At 44.1% G+C, this 24,711-nt stretch overlaps 1 protein-coding gene across 3 annotated transcripts in view; it reads right to left on the bottom strand.

Annotated features, from left to right (window-relative positions):
* Positions 1–565: 565 nt before the first annotated feature.
* Positions 566–24,711, bottom strand: part of BTBD11 (BTB domain containing 11) — a 180,655-nt gene continuing 156,509 nt past the window's right edge. For all 3 annotated transcript variants that reach the window (XM_040596199.1, XM_040596200.1, XM_040596201.1), the window contains 6 exons: positions 13,707–13,812; positions 12,809–12,911; positions 11,014–11,095; positions 9,953–10,021; positions 6,784–6,897; positions 566–1,984 (listed from right to left, as the gene is read on the bottom strand). In XM_040596199.1, coding sequence (XP_040452133.1) covers positions 1,775–1,984; positions 6,784–6,897; positions 9,953–10,021; positions 11,014–11,095; positions 12,809–12,911; positions 13,707–13,812 — 684 coding nt within the window. In that variant the 3' untranslated portion in view covers positions 566–1,774. The remainder of the gene's footprint in view (positions 1,985–6,783; positions 6,898–9,952; positions 10,022–11,013; positions 11,096–12,808; positions 12,912–13,706; positions 13,813–24,711) is intronic.

The following is a 24,711-nucleotide window of genomic DNA, read 5'->3' as shown; positions in this document are numbered from 1 at the left end:
ACGTACTCTGCAGGAAAAAAAGTCTAGTTGACTGACGTGCTGCATCTCTGTGACATTAGTGGCAGTTTAAACATTTTTGTAATTTGTTGCAGATACTGTAAAGGCTTTAAAAGACCAAGCACACAGGAGGCTTTACACCTCAAGAGTCATAAAACAGCTTCCTGCCGTGCCGATAACTAAAGCCAAAACTGTGTTCTCTGAGCGTGCCAAAAGCTATCAACATGGAAGAGCACCTGACGTAGATACTTCAACAGAAGAACAAGAGGTTAACATGCACTGTCAAAATAAAACTTCTAAAATCTATGAACTGGGCACAGTTTCCGAACGGCATGCTACGAAATGAATATATTAATGTCACTTTGCCATGGAGAAGGCAACATCTTTGCCTACTTGCTGTGGTTTTCAGAGACAGAGCACCAGGAATGTTGTGGCATGTAGCAGATTTGTCTTGCTAACAATATGCTGCAAAAGAAAATAAGCTTTGACATTAAATCACACACCCCCATCCCACCCCACCCAAACCTTGCATTGTAGATAACCTATACATTCTCAGGATACAGTGGGAAATCATTCTATAGTACATATTTAATTATAATTTTAAAAAGTCTAACTCAGACACAATCTCTGGCCAGTAGCAAAGTATCGACACATGACCGAAGTAAAGACCTTCATTATCCCTTCACTGTAACAAACAGAAATCAGCATCTCAACAAGGGTCTCCAGGGGTATCGTATCACAACCAATCGCACCAAATAAAATAATATGCTGATCTCACAACTGAAGTTTGACAAGAAGTAACATTGCATTTGTCTTGGCGAAACGAAGCACAGATGTAACATTTCACAGGTACAGTTACCATGCAAACGCATGTTGAGTTTGTCATTGTTTTTAACCCCAAATCACGAGTAGCATGCAGTTCTCCTGCCCCCAAAACTACTGTATTAGAGATAGTCTGGGTAATGTACCTCTTTGGTGTAACCACAGCCTGTTAGGCAAGATTATACCACCCTAGGAAAGAATACAAGCAAAACTTGATCCCATGTATGTTTACACAATGTACATTTTACCATTTAAAAAAACAAAACATGTTACATAGATTCTCAAACACAGCTCTGTCGAAAATGAAGTTTTAAGCTTAAGAAATAGTTTTTAAACTACAAGGCCACCCCATTATTTTTTATGAACAATTTAAAAAGTTCCCACCCCTAAAAATCTGCCAGTATATTTCCTCAGCTGTAACAGTCTTACCCACTCTCTAATACAGTTGATCTTTGCTTGACAGCAATAACAGTTCTTACATTTCTTAAATGCACAAGGTAATGGACTCTGGGATAGTTATAGTTCTTAAATATGTAACACTGGAACAAATCCGCCTTAAACGATTAATCGGTCAGTTTGGGTGTTCCCTGGCACCACTGCTCAGGCTGGAGCTTCTGCTGTTCACTGAAGTGAGTTCTGGCTTTTGTTGGCATCAAGCTCCATAACCACGTGTGTGTGTTCAGAATTTGAGTACGACAGTGATTCACTGGATACTCTTGTACCCTGTTTGCTCAAAAACACGAAGAAGCTTTGTTTTCTGTATTCCCTCATCCAAACGTGGCCGCAGCCCCAGTGCAGCACCTCTGGCCAACACAGAACTATTGGGATGCAAAGTAGAATTTTCTAATTTTTTTCTTTTTTGTAGTCATTTAAGCAACTGCAATGGGTTTAAGCAACTGCAACAGCAGACTTAACTTGCAGGGTCTTTATTAGAGGGTTACCATCTTCCTCAGCATTACACAATGGAGCCCTTTGAAGAAGACAAATGAATTGATTGAATCCTTGTGGCCAACGTCCTCTGTAAGTCCTGTAGTACATTTTGACCAGACGTTTCTCCATTCTTGTCGTACAACAGCTGTTTGAAAGCTTCGTTTTCAATGAGGACCATCATATTTTTCAGAAAGTAGCCTTCACAATAGGAAGATAGTTCTGTGACTCCAAGAAACTATGAGAAGTGAAATCAGAGAAAAATAACCATTCTGATAAAACCCACTCAGCAAACACAGTGCATAAGAGCTGCACACAAAAAAATACACAAGCTAAGCCTTTCAGACAGGCACAGTAATGCTTACAGGTGTACACACATGGAGAGGAAGGACTTAATCAAACAGTATTTTATGCTGATGATTCTGGTAAAAATTCTATGCTATAAGGCTCTGGTTGTTAAGGAAACAAACTTCCAGGGGCTGAGCTTTCCTCCCTTGGAAATTGGTGGGAGTTTTACCACAGAGTTCACCAGACCCATGATTTCATGCAATAGGTTACACCCTAAACCTACAGGTTCGGGAAAACATACTACGGACCATTCCATGAATGCCATCCTTAGCAAGGATGGGACATACGAGTGCCATGGGACAGAAACCTGTCATGCAGAGTTTCATGCTTTGAGGAATCTCTGTAGGAGAAATGGAGGTTTGTAGAGCACATGGCTTGGGCTGTCAGTACCTCCCTTGCATTGGGCACTGTGTCAGGATAATAGGGCAGGGATACTGTGATGTGTGAGCAAACCTTAAACACATGAGTGAAAATGTATGAGCAAACCTTAAGTGACCTGTACTGGTTATCTGATGGGTGACCCATACTGGTCATCACCCACTGGCTAGATCCTGTGGTCATAAAAAGAGTATAGCTGTGATATTCCACTATAGGTGTAACTGCGAGCCACGCAAGTGTAGACAGCAGTGCTCAGCCTGTCCTCCTGCCCAAGAAAGACTGCTAGGTCCGAGCTCTGAGCAAAGCAGGAACCTTTGGCTGCAAGGTGCAGCCTGAAGGGCCAGAAGTGCTGGGGCATTTCAGAGCTTTGGGTGCAGTCTGGAACAACGACACAGCAGTGTCACCTACTACCACCTTATCACATTCAGAACTAAGAATGGAAATGGTTAATAAATAAACAAACAAACAAAAAAAAAGAAAAGAAAAAAGAAAAAAAAAACAGACTAGGACTAGGTAGGACCTGTCTTCCCAAGGACAATGAATGAATTTAACTTGATTTCAAACCATGCAAGTTTTCATCAGATTATGAACGCATTGTTTTGCAAGTGGATGTGACAGCATGTGAGTGAATCTGTATTCTTCTCTGAAACACCATTCATCCCCATTCATTACTTCAATATATTTGTGGGACTGAGGAAATAATGTACTTTTTCTGATTTGTTCTGAGGCCCAGATTGCAATCTATGCAAGTGCTGAGTGTTTTAGGCATGTATTTGAAAGTCCAAATGATTTTGTTGGGAGTTTGGGGGCATTCATGTAAAACACAACTGGAATCTAGTGGTAACTAATCAATCACCATTATAAATCCAATTTGCCCAATTACTTAATTTCTTTCTGGAAGTAAAGAACAGTGACAAAGGCTGTGACAAATGAAATCCTTAAAGTGATACTAATCAAATGACTACCTTTGATGTTGGGCCCAATGCTGTTTAGTATCTTTGTAAATGATCTGGATGATGCAGTCAAGCATCCTTTGATGAATTTTGACAATGATACCAAACTGAGTGGGGAAGCAGACACTTCAGAAAGGAGAACCACCCTGCAGGAGGACCTCAATAGGCTGGAAGAGTGGGCTAACAAGAACCTTATGAAGTTCAACATGGACAAGTGTAAGGTCTTGTACCTAGCAAAACATAATCCAGGAGTGCAGCACAGACTGGGATCTACCCAGCTAGGGAGTAGCTCTGTGGAAACAGACCTGGGGGTTCTGGTGGACAAGAAGCTCAATATGAGTGAATAGCGTGCTGCTGTGGCAAAGAAAGCCAACAGGATGCTGGGTTGCATCAATAAGGACATCACGAGCAGAGATAAAGTCATTATCCCACCCTATTCTGTGCTTGTGGGGCCACACACTTTGGTCCTCGCTATGCAAAAAGATGTGGACAGGCTGGAGAAGGTCTAGGGAAGGGCCATAAAGATGATCAAAGGACTGGGAAGCCTGCCATATGAGGAAAGGCTGACAGAACTGGGTGTGTTAGAGTCTTGAGAAAAGAAGGCTTAGGGAGACCTCTTAGCACCATGTTCCAGTATTTAAAGGGTGGCTACAAAGAAGATGGAGTGTCCCTTTACACAAGGAATCATACGGGAAAGACAAAGGTCAATGGGTACAAGTTACTCCTGGGGAGATTCTGATTGGACACAAGAGAAAAATTTTTCATAGTGAGAACAATCAGCCATTGGAATAATCTCCCCAGGGAAGTGGTGGATTCCACAAATCTGGACACTTTTAAGATTCAGCTGGACAGGGTGCTGGGCCATCTTGTCTAGACCATACTTTTGCAAGAAAGGTTGAACCAGATGATCCTTGAGGTCCCTTCTTACCTGGTATTCTATGATTCTATGACTCTATGTTGCAATTTGAAGAATGGCAGGCCCACAGGGACACCACAGATGATTTTAATACTCTCAATTCAACTTTTGTAAATGTGACCAAATCCACATTGTCTCATCTTCCTACCAGTACTTCACCTCTTTAACCCAGGATCTCAACCTCTTGTTCCTACAGCTCCTTTTACACAGCTCACCACCGTGCTAAATACTGTTCTACAGCCTAGCCCCCCGCCCCCCAGATAGCTTTCCAAATCTGTGTTCACTTCATGCTATGCTTCCACCAAATCATATCTTTCAATCATGATGACAAAGGCCGTGCTCGGTGTATCTCTGGGCCAACCTGCTTGTACATCCCCCAATGGAAAGGCAGGTCTCATCATCCCCCGAGTTCCTGCAGGTGCAGCTGAGCTTACAAAGTAGCAAGGACTAGAAATGGTACCCACAACAGGAGCAAGTTACTGAAGACCTGCTCCTGGCTGATGTGGTGGTTCCTGGCTTCAGTGCCTGCTCACCTTATTCCCATCCTTACTGTGGTCTAACATGAGCTCCTTCTACACTTCAAAGAGCAACATGGAAAGGCAGATGGTTGGCTGGCAAGCTGTGCTTGAGCTTGCATGTAAGCTCCTTTGGCTCATCAGGACCATCTGGCCTCTTCTGCCACATACCATTATCGCGTATTCACAGAACAGACAAACGAAGCTACTGAGTGACGGAAGCACTCTGGGCAGAACAGTCTGTGCTCAGATTAATCACCTGCACATCACACAGACCAGGAGCAAAAAGATGGAGTGTCTTCTCTGAAGACAGCGTAATAGAGATGTATCTGATCTAGCTTTAAATGTGTGAGTTCAGGTCCTGGAAACCTTCTAGCTACAGCAGTATGAAGCTTAGCCCTGGTAATTTACTGGAAGCAGGGTAAATTAGCCCATGCAGAGCTCTAGGGTGATGTGGCTTAAGTAATTCCAGAAGTCAAGATTTCATTCATAGCTAGCGTGGTTATCTGTAATGCACTACCCATGTCAGTGCAAACAGGACCCTGGCTTTAAAAGCCTCTCAAATACACCATTTCCACGGCCTCTGTTGGGAGATGTAGGCACAAAAAACTTGCAGGCTTGGGGCCCTTACAGGTAAACAAGGAGCTGGATTTAGCCACTGTGTTTGTTCAGTTCCAGCATCAGCAGTGTACAAGTCCCTCAGACAGGTCTAAAACTCCATGTAAGAAATTTCTTCAATCAGGACGAAGCCGCATTTCACAATTCAAAGAAAACATGTGATTTTAAAACAAAATTATTCATTTTACTTTTAGTAACAGTAATACAAATTGAGAAGTTCCCACACGAGCTACAAGATAAATCAAGTGTTTTTCAAAACATACCTGCACAGCTGATTTTTTTTGCTATTACAATAAACGGACCTGCAGATATACCCTATTTCTTATTCATTTTATAGGTGGACCTTTATGCTATTTCAAACACTGATTGCACGTTATCTGTACATCAAGACCTAACATTACTACTCTCTGTAGGAAATACCTGATGATGGGAACGGAGGTCAGATCTGCAGGGGTTTGGAGCAATCTGCGGTATTACCCTGTTCAATCAAACCTCCATGTCACACTGCACTATTTTATCTTTTGTATAACCATGTAAGTTATAGAAAAAAACATCTAAGGAATGCTTTAAAATATTTCATTGCAACTATTTGTATACCATTTCAGTCTTCCAAATGAAAGTCTAACTACTAAGCACACAAGAAGAGGAGAAAAACTGAAACTAATCAATGTGGCAACCACCTCCATCAATGAGCAAAAATAGGTTTTCTAGGTCAAAAAATTCCATGCTTTTATGCCTAATGGCTTAGGCCCCCTCACAAGCTAAGTAAATAATTTGATTCCAATAAGAAGCTGCAAATCTCTCCTCTCCCAAGACATAAAATTCTCATTACCGTCCTTGCACAGCTCTGAGATGTTGCACTTTGCCATATATATTGACAAACTGTCATCAGCATTGAGTGTATCACCCCAGTGGGCTTCAGGTGGGAAGAGAACGGGAAACTGCAATGGGAAAATGCAGCTTGGACGGTGAAAGAGAGGTGTCTTATTCACTGAGGTGATTCCTGTTGAATAACTCAGCAGTTTGGGTTGCCATGATAAGGGATAGGTCTGCCACACAGTGGTACACTCATTGAGTTTGAACAACTTAGGGGGTGAGAAGTTGCCACCGATGCTCTTACTCTACGTGATTTAGGACTGTCACTATGCTAGGTAGCCATCAGCCATTCAGTCCCAATAAACGAATGACAAATCTTAAATATGTAACAAATGTACTAAGCATATGATATATGTATCACTACTTATTGTAAAACTGACTTACGAGTATGATGACAGACACATAACATGCAAGCATATGTGGTTATTTTTACCTTGGCATGATTATAAATATCCACGCAGTTTTCTGTATTAATGCTTTTTGCACAAATGATCTCACAGTGTCGTTGTAAAGCTTCAAGCTGGAAAAATTTAGCAGCAGAGAGAAGCTAAAAAAAAAAAAAAAAAAATAAAAAGCAAGGAAAAAAGTCAAAACTGCTGAGTGATACAGAATCAGAGTTTGCTTCTTTACTGTTTCATTTTTTTTTTTCTCTGCCCCTGCTTCAGTTAGTGTGAAAGTACTGACAGTCACAATGAGAAGATCACTTGATTGCTTCAACTCTTTGTAGTCCCCTCTGGATGACACTGTGGGAAGCTGTACAGACAGACCGCTATGGGCTGCTCAGATCCACATGCTGGCTTTGGAATGGGGGGGGGTGTGAGAGAGAGTAAAAGGAAATGGCAGCCTGGAAAGTCTTTGGTCACTTTGCAAACATGACTCTGCAAGGAGAGATCTGCAATTACATTCCAGAAAAAAAGGGTTCTGGTTCAGCTGTTCCCCAAGCTCTGGCTGAATCGAGCACCTGGGCTGGACATAGGGATATCAGCAGAAGGGCCAGGACCAAGAACCAGATGATGACCATCCTGGGCAGTCTTAAAAATCTAGAGAGGCACTAAATCTCAAACCTAATAGCTCAGCAGGCTCGAGGAAATGGAATCAGATCTCTGTATGCTCCTTGCTCTAGCTGGTGAGCAGCAGTAAGGTCACGTATAGGCCAAGGGCACTGAAACACTGGCTTCGTGTTACTTCAAGGAGCGGGTGCACGGCAGGATACAATGCAAAAGCACTGCCAAGTTAACACTCATGTTAGTGTCGTGTCTGTATCGCTGCATGGCTCTCCTGCCATCAGGACTCAAGCCAACTTCTCGCTTTGGCCCTGCACCCACCCTATGGATATACTGCCCGGACTGGCGCTGCCTTGGGATCTCTGCATGCCACTGTACACTGCGACCTGAAGCCTGTGGAGGGAAAACTACTTAAATTCTGAGTTCTCCAACTGATTTTAGTGGTGCTAAGATCTCCCCTATTGCTCCCTTTCTGTCCTCTTGCAGTAGAGAAAAAGAATTTAATTTTCTGTCTTTCTGTGGTAGGTCATTGCCTCTGGCTCTCCCCCTCTGGCTTAGGAAGCAGGTTGGGGTTCTTCATTGCTCTAACCCAGCCAGGTCTCTTAGGCCAAGCTGTTCAGGTGTTTAGGCATTTACATGGCCGTTACTATCTAGGACTGCATGACAAAAAGCTATCCTGTGAACCCCAAAAGAGCTCTCACGCTGCTAGGTAAAAGCGCTGAGGAACAAACCCCTGAAACTTCCATGACATTATTCTGACTTCTCCTATGCAGTCCGCTCAAGCTCTGTTTTAAGCCCATAAATAAATCCAAGTGCTAGAAATCTGCAGTGCTGATGTGATAGCAGCCAGCTGGCCCCAATTATGAATTGCAGTAAAGATTTCTGTGGAGTATTTCTGGTGCTTCTTGTTATCATATTTGTAATAAGGCAAGTTGCTAAATGGAGTTTTGAAAGATAAAGCCAAATCCTATTCCAGCTGCCTCTGCGGCTCAAGCAGTCACGTGCTGGTTTGTAATTATTTTAAACTGTGAGGAACCGTGGCCAGATCTGTTATCAACAGATCAATCAATCAGTCATACAGTCTTGAGTCACAGAAGTTTTGAGATGTCACAAAAGTAGAGCAAGCAGTCAGCTGAACTGCAGCACAGGCTTTTTAACAGTCTAGGTGACAACACATGCATTTCTATAAAGCATTGCACTGCCTAGTCTAAGACTCCTTATTTCAGAAAAGGTTAGAAATTCAGGAGCTTCTTTCAAAACTACGAGTGAAATAGAGAATCAGTGACCTTTTCCTGTAAAGCTCAGAAAGTCCACGTGGGTATGCTTAGTTAGAAATCCACCACCTGCGCTGGAGAGGGATAATTTCAGTCTTCACCAGTTCCATCCTCTGGCTACCAGCAGGGTTGGTACATATGTCCCTGTACCCATCAGAATTGATACACCCTGGCCACTTGCATCCCAAAGAAGAGTCGCTCCCAGTTTCTGGTTAGCAGTACTTTTGTAAATGCCAAGGCTCACATGGATGCCCCAGACATGAGTGTCATAGGGACAGACCAACTAATGTAGGCAACAATAAAACATCATGGTGGCAGACTATAATCTGTACACTGATGGTTATCAGCTATTTAAGTTGCTCTGATTTTACTATTTACTGTCCTGCATTCTTTTTGGCTGCCACAATTTGGTGACTGTCAACAGGAAAACTCCCTGAACCATTGTCAAGAATTTGCTCAGTATCTCTTAGTTCTATATAGTTGGTGGTGGCAGCCTGATCATAGCTGGCAACAGCACACAGTATTTGGAAGAGGGTACAGGCTGTGGATGTGTGGCTACACTGAAGGCTCAGCCAGCTCCAGTTGACTTGGTTTAGCTTTCACAAATGGGCACAACGGCACTGGAGGTTTTACATCCAGTGAGAAGGGGGCAAAGAAGTCTCTATATGTCAGGGAGAAGCCTAAGGTTTTATTCAGAAAACTTGACAGTCACATACTTGAAATTAAACTGAACTGTGATTCCAGTAGGATTTCTCGCATGCTTAAATCCACGTACAGGCCCAAGAATTCTCCCGAGCGAAGAACCAAACCGGATGCCTTTACACTGCTGAGATAGGTGTGGACATGTAAGCCTGAGCTAATAAACCAAAAGTGAGAGCGTGGCAGAGGGAAGCTGACCAGCCCAGCCGGAGCAGAGCATCTTGCCTATAAGGCTGAGAGAGAGAAAGGATGGTATACTACGCTGCTGGAGTTGCTTCCAGATTTTGGTAATAGCAGCTTTGCATTTCCTTGGAAGAGCCTCTCAAAGCATCTAACTAGATATTTTTATTTCAGATACTTTTTTTGCTTGATGATCATGATTTTTCTACTCCTTCTTCTCTGACAATCAGCTTCGTACTGGCAGAAGTAACCACAACCCACAACTGGCAGAGAAGGAGATTAAGTGTCTCCCGCAGGACTGCAGACAGTCTGAGCACTCCAGGTGAGGCACTGCTGGCTCTTACAGGAGTGTTCATGTCTTGTCCAATGGCCATGTGCCCTTGGGTGAATGGTACACAGATCACTTAGCATTGCTCCCGCTGCAATTAAGATAAATGTCTCTTACCTCCATGATTTCATTATTTTTAATCAGGAGTGACTCTGCACCTCCATAATAAAGATACTGCATAACCAGCTGTAATAAAACAAAGGGAGTGTTTATAAAAAGCAATCCAAGACATCAGGGAACAGAAGGTAATGTAAAGGTTTCAGGCAATACCCAAGGCTCTCAGATACCACCAAGGATTTGTAGGTAAAACTGGCCCAATCCTCTTGATCTCAAGCTGTATTTGGTTACTCTCTCTCTCTGCACAGTTCAATGTTACCTTCTTACAGGTAGTCTAGCATCTTAACGCTCACCGGCCACATTGTCCAGACTTTCTGGTGAGCTCCAAACAGTTTGCAAGAAGCTGATTAACTCACTCTGAATTTTCAGTGTATTTCTCAGTATGTTAAGTACATCTTGATTCAGGAAAATATAGCATATATAATGGTTATTCCCTTATTCCTTCCCTGGCAATGGCATCCCCACCTTCACCCAGCTGTGTGTGGGCATGCATGGATAATGAGAAAGAGTGGGGGAGGCTCTGCACTGTGATAGGAGCCAGCTAAGATCCCTCTGCAGTGAGCTTCCAGCAAGCCTAAAGTTACTGTAGGCAGCTGGGAATTATCTGCAGCGGTAACAGTCAATACATGGAACTGTCTCAGCTCTGACTCAAATAGAGGGAAGCATATACATGTATATGCTACAGATACAGAAAGCAAGGTCTGTTTTTCATGGCAAAAAATTGATTGAACAATACTGTTAAGGAAGGGAATGAACTGTGTCTTTTCCAAGCCTGTCCATTAAAAACAGAAAGAGCTAACAAGATAAAAAAGAATCATGTGCTTTACCTTGACATGCACTGCTTTGTCTGCGTAGCTCATTTAAGTGAAATGCATGCTATTGTGTCTGGTCGGGCAATCAATAGCACTCTGCAGCTTAGTGTATGAATGGAAATGAAGCCTGTGCTCATGAAACCACTACTCTGAGCTACGTGCTTATCAAATACATACATACTAATTTGGATAGGGCATGATGTTCCTATTACATGTTCCATTCAAATCTGACATGAGAACTGACTTTACCTGAAAGATGGGGTACTTCACATAGTTGATCTCAATACAAGTACTATCAGATGAGGGCTTGCTAGACAGCAATGCTTTAAACCTAAATAAAAAGGAGCAAGATTGAAATACCAGCCCAATTACCTCTGTGAAGAAGTACGGTAAAGTGGAAGGACAGCACCAGCTCTTACAAAAACAGTACACTTGAAATGAATGGATTTGTCACCAAAAAGCATCAAGATTTAGACACTGACATAAAGTGCAATAAGCCTCTCTCTTAGGAGATTTCAATTTGCCATTTTGGAAAAATACGTCTAATATCACAGTGGAACAAAATGTACATATGAAATTCAGAGTCTGTAATGATGCATATTACAAAACCAAAATATATTTTTTTCTTGAAGGCACCATGACTTTTTAGGAAGATTTAACACATTTTAAAACTGCACATCTTCTTTTTTGAAGGAGATAAATTTTGGCCTATGTCCATTATGCTGCTTTAAAAAAATGGTTTGGAACAAAATACTAAAACAACTACACTAAGACTTTTAATGCTTCTATGCAAGCTCAATACAACTGTGTAAGATGAGGCAGGAGGGAAAACTGGATAGGTTGCTGTTCTTTGATTATCAAAACCTGAAATTCAGGCACAATTTTCAGTAAAAACCCTACATTTTTAATTAATAATTGCAGACTTATGAGAGACGTAAACATATGTAGCAACCTATTTCTCAAACGCAGGTATTCCCATTCAATTAGAAGGCAAAAATGGGAAATGCGCTGTTGGATACATCTGCCCCTGTACTTCCTCTGTTTGGTAATTCATCTGACCTTCCAGCGGCAGTGCGAAGCTTGGCTTATCTATCAAGACCAGCATATGCTGGATGGTAACCTTTTCCATACCACGACTGCATCTTGTTAATTAAAATATGGACAACAACTGATTTCCTTTCACTAGTGTCAAGTTCTATTATGAACACAATTTAGTAGGTTTAAAGCTGGAGTTTGGAACATGTTCGTACCTCTACTAATAAGCTCAAAACCTAAATACCCATTTTTTTAATTGAAAGCAGGGTCAGATACTGCAGTTGCTTTATGCAAATCTCTTTGTGCTGTGGGTTGGCAGCATGACTAGCATCAGTTCCCACATTGCTCAAACTACCCAAACTCAGTGGCCTGCCCTTGCCACATCTTGAAATAAGCTCTTACGGACAGCCAGATGAATTTGTTTAAAAGTACACCTTTAATTATAAAGCTGCATAAAATTAAGGTTTGTGAGCAACTTTAAGGTTGGGTTGAGTTGGGTAACCCATGTCCAGCCTTCTGAGCAGAGGGAACAGACTATAAATACTTCCTTTTGATACAGTATGATACATTTTGTAGTTATTTAGTTTTATTTAAAAAAAGGTCAAATGAATTGTGTGATAGTAGCTTGTTTTTCCTGGAGACCGCATACAAAGGCAAACAATTATTAAGAATCAAAATATTGAGACTCTTCTATGATTAAGAGCTGGACACAGCAATGAGCTCCATGCAAACATGCCTCAGTGGAATGAAATCAGATGCATGGCTAGAAGCATGGAGCATTTACTGGGTGGGAATCTAGTGATGGGAGCATTTGTCAAATGTCCTGCAGATCAACCAGAAACAAGTTGTTGAGATGTTCTGCTTAGTGAAAACTTGAAGACTGGGCCACTAGCCCTCAAAGAATCTTAATAGCAGCCAAAGGGGTGTGGGGGTGGGGGTAGGGAGGGGAGCAAAACCACAAAATCAAGTTCTATTTTTGTTAAAGATCAGAAATGTCTCTATATTTTACCTTGGTGATGCAGTAAATAGCAATACTCTATGTGCATAAAATGGTCTTCCTTCCACCAGAAACGTAACATCTGACATCTCTTTGTTGTTAAGAAAATGAGGATCTAGAATCACAAAAAGAAGGAAAAAAAACCCAGTAACTTTGGTTTGGAAGACATGATGAACACACAGAATATCTTCCTGTTTTGACAAAAGAAGACAATAGTGTAAAAGGGTATTCTTTTTAATGAGTAAAGCCCATAAAACTATTTTGGACAGCCTGAGACAGAAGCCCCTTAGACAGCCACGTGGAGTTCAGATGAAGGGAATTCAAAGCTTTGAAGTCCGTGACGACCTTTGCTGAGATGACAGCCAGCTGTCCCTACCATACAGAGCTGGCACAGCCTCTCGGCTCTGCTACCCAAAGCAAACTGCAGCTGAACAGATGCTGGAGGGTCATATATACCCTATGATGCCCCTCTCCCTGCACAGGGAAGTCCTCGTGCCAAGTGGAAGAGGGAAAATTACTGGGGTCTTCTCTCAGTCATGTTACAACTACTCAGGCTCTGTCAGCAGGGCTGGAAGAACTGTGCCACTGTAGCGTCACCCACAGCCAGCTACGGTGGTCTGAGATGCGGACAGATGTTTGGCTCCGGGCCCCAGCCCTGGAACCCAGCCTAATATCAGCAACACAGACAAATCTTTGCAGATTTACAGTTCCACTCTAATGCATCTGATGTTCCTCCTGATTCCAACAGGAGTTTCACGTCAGGCTAAGTTTGGGACCCTTCCTTTTTCTAGTTCTGCCTTTCAAATCCAAGCTTTTCTCTGCCTCGTGCTCCCCCAAGCACCCAGCCAGAGATGCAGACTTCCCACAACCCTCTTTGGAGAACCAACAAGTATCTTCAAGTCACACTTACCAAGGCGAGAGGTCTGCTTCCGCTTAATTTCAACGAGCTTTGGAATAGGGTAGGGTCCATAGCAATGAGTGAAAATAACAGAGAGCTGCTGGCTGATCACTTCATTCTAAGCAGAAGAAAACAAATACATGCAATGTAAGCTTAGTATGCAAGGTAAGATCAGTATGCAAAGGAGATGTTATGCTGTTCTGAAGAGCTGCCTGTTTTGAAGGTGAAGAATATGATTGCTGAAGCTTTATTAAAAATCAGAGCTTAGGATTATCAGTATTTGTTAGAAACCGCAATTCTCATTCACTCGACTGCCATGTCTCCTGGAGGAATCAGTTAAAACGAAAAGTCCTTCTCTTGGACCAGAGGTCTTCTTTCCCAACAAACTCCAGCCCCTGTCCCCTCTGTAGAAACAAAGCTACTTTACAATAGACATTTAATTTCATTTGCACACTTACTGTACCGGAAAATGACTTTTTGTTGCTTTTTGAAAAATCGTCATCAGTCATGTTTTAGAAAACCAGAGCTACAAACAGATGTAGCTGCACAGCCTGCATGCATTTCTAAGTGCAACAGTCTCACAAACAGACCCTCCCTTACAGAGTGACTGAAGCATCACAGTCTGCCACTGATTCTCCTCATCCCATCCCATATTTCATGAATGTGTTCTCACACTGCTGGCACTGGCCTGGGCATCACTGTCCTGAGGAAGCCACCAGACCTTCACAGAACCAGGTCTGGTCCATGGCCTTACCCAGACTCTGGGGCTGAGGCACACACAAGACACCTCCCTAAGCGCCTAAGCAACTTGCGTCTTCATATGCCTAAGCTGTAAGGGTAGTGAAATGGATTTAGTGCTTAACTACCCAAGTCATAGCCAAAAGCAAGATTAAAAATCTTTGGCACATTTTATCATATGCTTTGGTGGTAATTGGAGCAGGTCTAGCCAACTACAGTGGTACCACATCTTTTAACTACCCTCTTGGTTGGTGATTCCTTTCCACAACAGGAAGCCGTGACAAGATGAGGCACTTAGACATGAGAGGGTCCAAGGCCAAGGAGATTTGCAGGTAAGGAACAAGAAATTTCTTAATGTGAAAATTTGAAGATTATAGATGTTACACTAAAAATACATCCAGGCTTACAGGGCAGGAATTGAAGCTTTCCTTTCTGTGAGCACATTTCAGCTCAGATCTAACAGCAACGCTCCTTAAGTCCCAGGAGGGATGGGGAGGAGTGGCAGAGATCCTGTAATGACTCCCGTACTGAATCTAATCAAACAGGGTGGGAAACGGTTGAGCTGTGCCCTCACAGGCACATGCTGATGTCAAAGGAAACTACACGCGCTTGCCCGCAGGCAGGAGTTGGCTCCTATTACTACGTCACATGTAGCACTGAGAGGAATGCTAAGATAAGAGAAATCCTGATACAAAGAGACACCTTTTAGCGGAGTGCAGCAGGAACTAGCCCTCGGAGAGGGGCTTGCTGCTGTGGCTCTGAGACAAGGAGGACGTTTCACACCGCGAGCATCCCTGTTCAGCATCTTCCAGCCAGAGCTCTGCAAAGTGCTTCACAAACGCAGTGAATCACAGGGCGCAAAGAAAAGGAAGATTTAAGGCCAGATTTAAAGAAGGAAGTGACTCAACTGCCGGGAGGGCTGGGGGGAGAGCTCTAGACAGACAGGGCAGAAAGAGCAATTGCTTCTCTGCTCGGAAGGGCTGTGCCGAAGCGCTGCAGCCGACTGAGTCAGCCAGGGAGGAGCACGTCTGGGGGGACACTGATTACCAGCAGGGCAGCTCCCAGTTGGATCCAGCAGATGCTAAGAAGTCAGTAAATACAATGGAGGATGGGGATAATTCCGTGGTTCCAAGCAGAGGGAAGTTTCCGGAGAGGAGAGGTGCAATTGGAAGAGCAATGCTCACCTTTACCTGCAGTGAATGAAAGCAGAGTAACTGCACAAAGAGGATAGCAACCAGCAGCTCCCTCTTGAATCTGCTGGGGGGCACAGGTCCTGTCTATGCCACTGAGGTCACAGCTGTGCCTGGGCAATAGCTTTTAAAAACACACATAAGCATCGATAAAGACAATGCATCTCCTCTTTCCAGGGTGCCTGTGGGAACGTGCTGATGGAAAATCTGGGTATTGACCTCCCAGTGCATTGTTAGGAGCTGGAGGTCTCACTCACCAGTCCAAGGCACAGCACCACATACCAGGACATCCAGGTGCACTGAGAGGAGGAAGAGGCCAAACCCAGTCACACAGCTGGGAAAAGAGGATCCCTGATCATAACTCCAACCAGCGTGATGAACAGGTCACACACGTGAACAAGCCCATGGCAGCCTGCCTACACTGGCAAGGCGCTGCCAGCTCCCTGGGTCACCAACAGGGCACAAACCCTGCGGTGCGCAGATACAAGCTCATTATAAAGCCACCTTGCCACTGACTGCCCACAAGCTCATGAAAAAACTGATGTAAACTAAACTCTAATTGGCTCAAGATGTGATATATTCACATGAGAGACGCTTAAAAACCCTGAGAGACAGAACAGAGATGGGGCAAAGAGAAAAGAGACCGAATGATCAGCACATCAGAGAAAGCAGGGCCACCAGACAGACAGATGCACCGTGGAGCTTCAGACCTCCAGCGCAGGACACTGATCTCATTTGGCAGAGAGGAGGCTGCAGACCTTTGGCTTCTGTCGATAACATTAAATACAACGCTGCCACCGAAAGGCCAACAAAATGTGCTCCACTAGAAAGCTGAAGCACATGCTCAATTAGGGTCATCGCTAACAAACAGTTTTCTCCCCAAGACACCGGGAGGGGAGCGGTGAGCTCTTACAGCACAGCAAGCTCGCTTTCCATACCATGCTGCACACAGCCAAGCTCACAGGGCTGTGGCCCTGGATCTGCTCCCCACAGAGCCTCTGCTGCTTTTACCAATAAACCAGGCAGAAAGAGGCAGCAAAGAGGAGACAGAAAAGGGGTGCTTTGACTGCAAGTGGATGGCTGGGGAAAAAAATAGGTTTTTTAAGCCAAGTGCTGCTCTTGGAGCAGGCTGAGCTGGGCTGCCTGTGAAGGAACTGGGAACAACTGCAAGAGTCCATGACCTGGGGCACCAGCATTGCTCTGGCAAGGAGGAGGCCATGTCCAGCCTGTTGAACCTTCCTCTTCACACAGTGCCCACACTGTGAAGCTCAGAAGCTGCCCTGGTTACCACATCCATAACAGTTATGCACCAAGCTAGATAATTCTTCCCCATTTATCCTATTGCCCTATCAGCTGACTGTGAAAAAACAGCTGTAACAGCTTGCTGTAGCAGTTGTGGGTGGCGATATTAACACTGGAAGAGAAAACCGAAGTTTGTTTTCTTGCTACAGCTTGATGTTCGAAAACATTGTGCCAGGATGTGCGAAGCTGAGATCTGGAGTGAGGCCAGCTTTCCTTCAGACATGGGCGTTCATCTGCAGTCAAAGGGAGCCAATGCACATCATCTACTGTGGGAGGCGGAAGAAAGCTTGGCATAGGATATAATAAAAATATTTACTCAACCATGGGGTAGTTTACAGATAGGCAAGAGGGAATGGGGAACAACAGTGAATCTTCTGAGGAACACAGTGCTTCCAGCAGAGAGTTGGTTGGTGAGCAAGCAACTTTGCTTTGTAGATACAAGCCGTCTCCTGACTTAAAAGCATTCTTCAGCAGAGATCTAAAGGAATTCCCCACCCCTGGTGAATGCACTTGAACTGTGAGGGGAATTCATAAATTCTTTTGAAGCAAAGCTGAAGGTTTTCAAGTTGCTGGACCAGAGATGACTAGTTGATTGATCTGAAAAGAGGCGAAGCTATGTGGGGAGTGCAGGGGTATTTTTTCCTGAATGTCTGCCTGATGAAGGTCTGTGGCAGGACTCAGGAAAGGCTCCTCCAAACTTCAGCACACACCCTGGGAGAGCTTGCTCCATTCCAGCTTACCCAGTTCAACCTAGCCTGGGTTGGGTTGAACTTAGCCATTCTGGGGTGTGGTCCTACATGGTACTGGACACAGCTGGGAAATGCATAGCCAGTTTCCTCCTGTACCTGTGTCATCTTAGTGGCTATGCTTCATACTATCAAGAGGAAAACTTGGGTCAGATTCAGCAGTTAGGCTAAGGTTTTGCTCTTCTGTCACCACACTTTGCTTCAGCTGCCTCTTCTTCATAGGCTCCCCCATTCTCACACCACATTCCTCTGGACTGCTCAAACCCCACTGCTTAGTTCTCCTTACTAGCCTGTAGGTATCCCACCACCTCCGTGTGGCTGCCCTCCACAGTGATAACAAGTTAGGCTGCTTTTCTTTGCCTCTGAAATCCCAAGCGGTACTTTGGGGTTTCCTTCTATTGATGTTACCCTCACCAGCTCAGCCCCATTAACACCGTTTTAATTTCAGTGTGCCAGGCCCTCAAATTCCTCTACCACAAAGCCCCAAACCCGAAAGTTCACCTCTTACCTACAAAAGTTACACAGTTACTCTTCCAGGCTCAGTGTCTGCTTGTTAATACATATATCTCCCCAGCAAACAGAGAAACCACACTGCTCGGGGGACAGGAGTGCTGGCAAGGGTATCTTTTCTTTCCCTGGTACTGAGGATGCTGGAGGTACCCAAGTCTCCACTAAACGCAGAGTGGTAGAAGTGCTGTTTCTAGTCACCCATCTCACACATGGTCCCCAGCAGCTTTTCCAGCGGTGGTGGAGTCTCAGGATACCCTGGCGCCCATTGAGGACACATCCATGGACTTCCTTCCACAAGGAGACCCTTGAATTATTCCTCTGTTATGCTCCCTCTCTTCCCAGCAAGGGCCGATAAAGAGCGAAGCAACAGAGAGGGCTTTTTGCCCAGCCCTGAGGGATCAAACACTACGAGACTTTCTTCGCCGTCTCCCTGAACCTTCTCCATCCCGCCTAGGTGTTTCCGCTACAGTCCTCTTGCATAATTCACTTTTGCCAGCTGCCTCAAAACTGATTAAATGCCACTTTAAAGGGTCTCTCCTAGATGATTAAGCAGCACACACATAATTAATGTTAGTCAACAGTTGCAAAGGTAGGGAAGCCCCAGAGGCTGGAGATACAGTTAGAGGCAGTGAACTGTGTAACAAAATGGGTTTTGTTAGTGCTGGGCTCAAGTCCTTCCACTGCAAATACAAACGGAAAAGAATTAATCACAGGTAAGGCACAAATGGACCCTTCAGTTAACTTCTGGGAAAGCTGCCAAGTCTCCCTTTCAACAGGCTCTTTATATCCACAGCTGTGCATTGTATGTAAAAAGCTCAGATCCCCGGGCACAGTCTAATCCCTGGGTGAGAGCCCAGAAAAGGGCAGGTGTCACATCCATGGCATTTATTTATTGTAAATGAAGAAACGGCTCCTGCCTCTGGCAGGGAAACATTTTAGAAGGCAGACAGAGGGTAGAAAAAAAAAAATCAAACCTGTGTTAGTATGAAGCCGAATCTACGCTATGAAAACACGAGACAGGGTTAAGAGTCTGTTAACATGCCACTCGGTACCTGGCGTTCACATCTCACATGGAGAATGCACGACGTACATGTGTGGATAACTTGCGTCCTGGTTACTCTGAACTGTTTAGACACAGAAGTACTACAAATGACAATGGGCAACATTACAGATTGCTGCCATTACTTGAAAACTGTGAAACCTGCCTTACAAAATCACTCAAAGCCCCAGCCAAAAGATCAATCACCAAGCACAGGCCGGGCACCAGCCGACACACAGAAGGGCGTTAGCCACTTTGTGGAACCTGTAAGTGGGCACCTTAGCATCCTGGAATATCTTCAGGGTTACTTTTAGTGCAGGTTTTGGTGTGCCTGTCTCCTCTGCGGAAAGTCCACATCCTTCTTCAGTTAAAAATAATTCATTCATCAGCCAAAATATTCCATTTTCAGGTGTTAATTTTTTCAAGAAAGGTAAAATATTATGTGGAGAACAAGTATTTTAATGAAACCTGTTATTATAGTGAAACCTCAATTTTCTGTTGAAAAGCAGTTTAACAAGGAAGTAAAATTTCACCCAGCATAGAGGGGTCTTTCCTGATCTGTCTGTTCCCAGGCAAGAGAAACATGCACAGCAGTCTCCCAAGGGAGGGCTTTCCTCTGGGAGTTGCCTGTGACCCAGCGCCCGCCCAAGCGCCACACACCATACGGGGCTCACGGCTCTGCTCTGCCCTAAGGCCTTCCTGCACAACAGGGTAGTCCGGCTGCATACAGCGAAACGCACCTCCACTCTAGCCCATCTTAAACACTCATTCCAGCCCATCATGAAGCAGAGGACAAAAAGGGGAAATTTCTAGCTCCATCTTCCAGTGCCACTTTCTAGGTCACATGCAGACCTCGGGGAAAAGCTGACGTTTGCTGACCACCATGCCCGGACTTTGTAGAACAGACGCGCAAGCTGAGTCTGTTGACATTCTCTGAGGAACCTCTCTGGACATTTTAGAGGAATTAAATCCAGAAAGACCACAGCAATAAAGAAGAAGAAAGCCTATCTCAAGCTTCAGCTTCTGAACATTTTGCTGGAATGTAGCAGGCAGGTGTTTCAGCATGCTTTCTCTTTGTTGGAGACATTAATTTTTTTTCCCAGTAGTTACTGCATCTATGACAGACACTACATGTTGCTATTTCTCAAAAGATAGATTAACTTCCCCCTCCCCGCACCCGCCAAACTTTACTTTCTAAAAGATTTTGGATTCCAAGTGGCTAAGTTATTGCTGAAAAAGTACTTTAGCTTTTAAACTATATAGGCTAGGTTTCTCAAGATACCCACATGCCTGAATCCTTTTGGAATTTTAAAAACCGGTTATGGTTTTGAATTGTTATTTGTTTTCAATGACTGTGAACTCCAGACTGATGGCTGTTATTCAAAAAGCTCAGCTTTCCAGAAGAGCCTGTGTGCTCCTGCAGGTTTCTTCAGCTGCCTATAGGTGCATTTGTAGAGGTTGGGAAACTCTGCAGGAATTGTAAATTCTGAGGAAACATCTTTGCAAAGTAATTTCCTGTATCTTTCAACAAGCCTGGCTGCAGAGCGTGATCAACACCTCGCTAATGGGCTAAATTTTAAAATAAATGACCTTATCACGGACAGAAACTGATACGAAGGATGAAGAGAGAGCTGCAGAACACAACTGAGGAATGGTGGTGAAGGATCCTTCCCCATGACTTTTCAAGCTGATTTTGTCTTGGACAATACACTAGCAGGAATACTTGTAGTCCTAAACCAAGTCTTCCTGGTGTGAAGCACATCCAGTGTCAGGCGGAGCTTCAGACGCTTCAGCATGTGCGCTCAATGCACATGTGGATTAACACACACGTCAGCGACTTGTGCCCACAAAGGGTCCAAGGTAATGGCAAAAGAGCGGATCCTTGCCCATACTACAGGGGGAAGTGAGGAAACTGTAAGAGATTATACGGAACTAAAAGACTGTAGTTTTTCTTGAAAACTAGGCCAAGGACAATCTGATGTAAATTGCTGTATGCAGAAAAAGCAGTGGATGAAACTGGCTCATAACTTCATACTACTGGCAACGGTGCTGGCTCATCTGCATGGGTGATTTTAATGACAATTCAAGCTCATGCAGAGCTCTGGAGTGGAACGTAAAATCAACCTCCTCTGGAGGCCAGAAGTGTTTAACTTCCAAGGTTGTGGTTTTGAGTCTCTCTCTTTCAGGCTGTGGAAATACCAAGATCAATCTGAAAGAGCTCCAGGATTTTCATAGCCAGAAGATGAAGAAGCATCCCTAGTCATTTAGCACATTATCCTCAGGAGAATCTTCCTGCAAAAATGGAAGAGCTGACCTGCAATCCCTGCCCTGGGCACTCCAATCCCCCAGTTCTGGATGCATCCTCCGAACAGCTCTTTTAAAAGTCTCTATTTGGGCAGGGTAGGAGGGAGCAATCTCCAAGCTGTGACCAGCCCTCAAGTACATCCACTCCTCAGGCAAATATGGTCCTCTGGCATGGGGCAGGAGGGCAAGCCAGCTGAGGGCCAAGCTCAGGCAACACAAACATCAAGCTCAGCTGGAGGCAAAGCAGAGCTTCCAGTGAGAAGTTTCGGAGGGTTTCCCCAGGCGAAGAAGAGGACAACACAGATACCAACAGGCAGGAATTCAGCTGCGTCTTCCTATCCTTCTTCTGTTACAAGATCTCCAGTGTCATCTTAGCTTTGAGGGACTGCTCTATGCAGCAGCTGAAGTTTAGCTCAGGGCTGCTCGCTCCCAGAAGTATCTCTCTGGCTTTTGTCTCACACAGCCCTGTCCAAACCACTTCTATCAGGCTATGTTTGCGTGCTCGCCTGCCAAAGAGATTCAGTCCATCCCAAAATGGCAGTGCCTTTCCTGCTCATCTGGTGGCCCAAATCCACCACCATGTCACTGACATTAGAGCTTTCCCTGTCTGAGTTTTGCTTGCTCTTAGGAAAGTGCCTTAAACCAAGCTCTCTGTGTCCTTTGCACTGATGCTGCTTTCTCCAGAGTACCTCATCTCTGGTCTTTGGTTCGGTAATGACCCAAACTCACTGCATGACACTGGGAACCGTGGGGGAGCAAGTGTAGGGCGATACTCTGCCTGTTCTCACAGCTCTGCCTCGCCAGCATGGAAATACTGCCACTTCTTCGCTCTCCATCCAATTCTCAGCGGTGCAGCTGATAAAGACATTTAAAGGCATGAAAAGAAATGAAAGTGCTCCATCCCACTGGAAGCCACCAGGAGCTGGGTATTGAACCTTCATTTGTGCTTTTGGAAGTCTTCCTCCAGGGCTTTAGTGCAGCAGCGAACAAATGATGTGCAATCTATTCACTGTTCTTACCCGCTTATTTCACAGCTTGAAGAGTGGCAATAAAACTAGGGACTTCAGCTCAGCCAGTTTTGCCTGATTTGCCAATTTTTGTTGACATTCTACATTCCAGCATCAGGACTTCTGCAAATTTTCTTTCTATTTTTATTTCTACTGTCAGTATTCTGGCACATAAATGGGAGTGGAGTGCCACGCTGCCAGACACCAGCATCAGTGCTGGCTGGTGGCACAACCCCCCCATAAACCTTCACATCTGGACCCTCTAGAACAAGCATTTTAAAAGCCATCTATAAGACAGAACGGATTCCTTATATCTGATAGTATTCTTGTACGTATTGGTTGTCAGAGATTCTGAGGCCGAGACTGTCACTCTACGAGGTGCTGAAAATTTGCCCGTTTAATTACCTCAATTTCCCTGTTCGTAACGGAAGGGTAAGATCTTCTTCCATGTCTCAACTCATTAATATTTGTAAATTGTTCTGAGATTATGGGATAGTTGGAACTATTTATAGGAATGCAAAATGCCATTTCTATTAGGTGCAAGTTGCCAAGCAATTAAAAGATACTGAGTGTCACAATATGTAGCAAATGGGACACCTTTTTTTAAATCAGCCAAGAAATACTAAGTGTCTCTGTGCCTTCTAGTTGCTTATTTTATACTTTTTGCCCTGAAAAACTCATTAAGGAAATGTACTGGGCCAGACTGTGATGTTGAGCAAGAGCTGCAATCTCTCTCAAAGTTCCCTGCCCACAGGGAAAAGGACGCCCATGTGGGCAAATCAAACTCCTCTCCCTAGAGTTCTACAAAATGCAGAGCTTTATGATTTGCTGCTGAAAGAGAGGGATGTGAACCACAGTTACAGCCCCTCTACACCTCTTAAAGGACATTTCCTTTCTGTGGGTACACATAAAGAACAGCCTCTGCTCTCGGCCCTTCCAGAGAAGGGGAACATAAGATCCTTTGAATCTCAGCTTTCCTCGGCTGCCTTCTATGGAGTGACCAGGGAGAACTGCTATTGGCGCATTCTGCTACAAATGAATTTACTTTGATTCCTTCCAAAGGGTTGCATAGAGTCTGTCCTCATTTCTGTCTGGGAAAGCTTTCCGAGAGGCCATTTGGACAAGACTGCTGCAGTAATTCATGCCATTTGCAGTCAATTTGTAAACCCTTACTGTGTCCCAGAATGATTAATTATTTTCCTAAGAATATGAAGCAGTGTATGTGTGTGTGTTTGTGAATATGCTTGCTCATGAAGAGTGAAGACAGGCAGTTCCCCCAGGCCCAGAGGCAGGAATAAAGGTCAGCACGGATTCCTTCTTTGTTGTGTAGGAGTTTCTGTGGTACTTCAGTTGTTTCACCCCTCCACATTTTAGGTTTTTAAGTGAACCCAAAGCAGAAGGTAGCAGGTCTCCTACAATAGACTCTGGAAGACCCAGTCTAACATGTCCTGGTGGTATAATCCTATGTTTATACCCTATGTATAACTTACCCTAACAATGATCATCAGCCTTGGCTTCAGCCACCCAGGAGAAGAGCAATTAAAGCCGCACCTCATCTTAGATTACGAGGTGTAAACTTAATTTCTTTGAAGTTTTCAATATGATTAGTTTTGTAACAGCTTTCAAATCAAACAGCACCTTGCTGGTAATTTCTGGATGAACATACATTAACTCAATCAAATTCAGAACAAGGAATCTACAAATCCTAGGATTTGGAACGATTTCCTAAAAGCTATCTCAAATATTCTCTATAAATAACCATCCAATACAAACTAATCCCAAAGGGAAGGCTCGTGGGAGCAAAAATCAGAACAATTGCTGGAACAAATGCTCAGGATTTGCTTGGGATGGTAGTCTAAGCCCTTTCTTGCAGCAGGATACAATAAATCCACGTAGGCTTCCACTAACTAGCCACTATACTAAGTCTGGAACCTTTCAGTGTTAAGTGCCTATACCAGAACCTCTCCCCTTTTCGCATTTTTAGGCTATTGCTGCAGGTGCTAAAAATGATTTGCTCCTTCTGTTACATGTAGAGTTGGGTGAGAATTTACTGACTTCCCAGTTAAACAGTTAGAAGACCATACCAACATGTATCGTAGTGTATGAGAAAAAGAACAGCAATCAAATCCTTTTTAGGCTTTTCATCACTAAAATGATTTTCTGGTAACAGCACAGTTGACT

The sequence above is a fragment of the Falco naumanni genome, chromosome 5 (genome assembly GCF_017639655.2).
Source record: "Falco naumanni isolate bFalNau1 chromosome 5, bFalNau1.pat, whole genome shotgun sequence".
Classification (NCBI taxonomy): domain Eukaryota; kingdom Metazoa; phylum Chordata; class Aves; order Falconiformes; family Falconidae; genus Falco; species Falco naumanni.
Note: the sequence above shows the minus strand (reverse complement) of the source record. Positions and strands in the feature narration are given on the sequence as shown.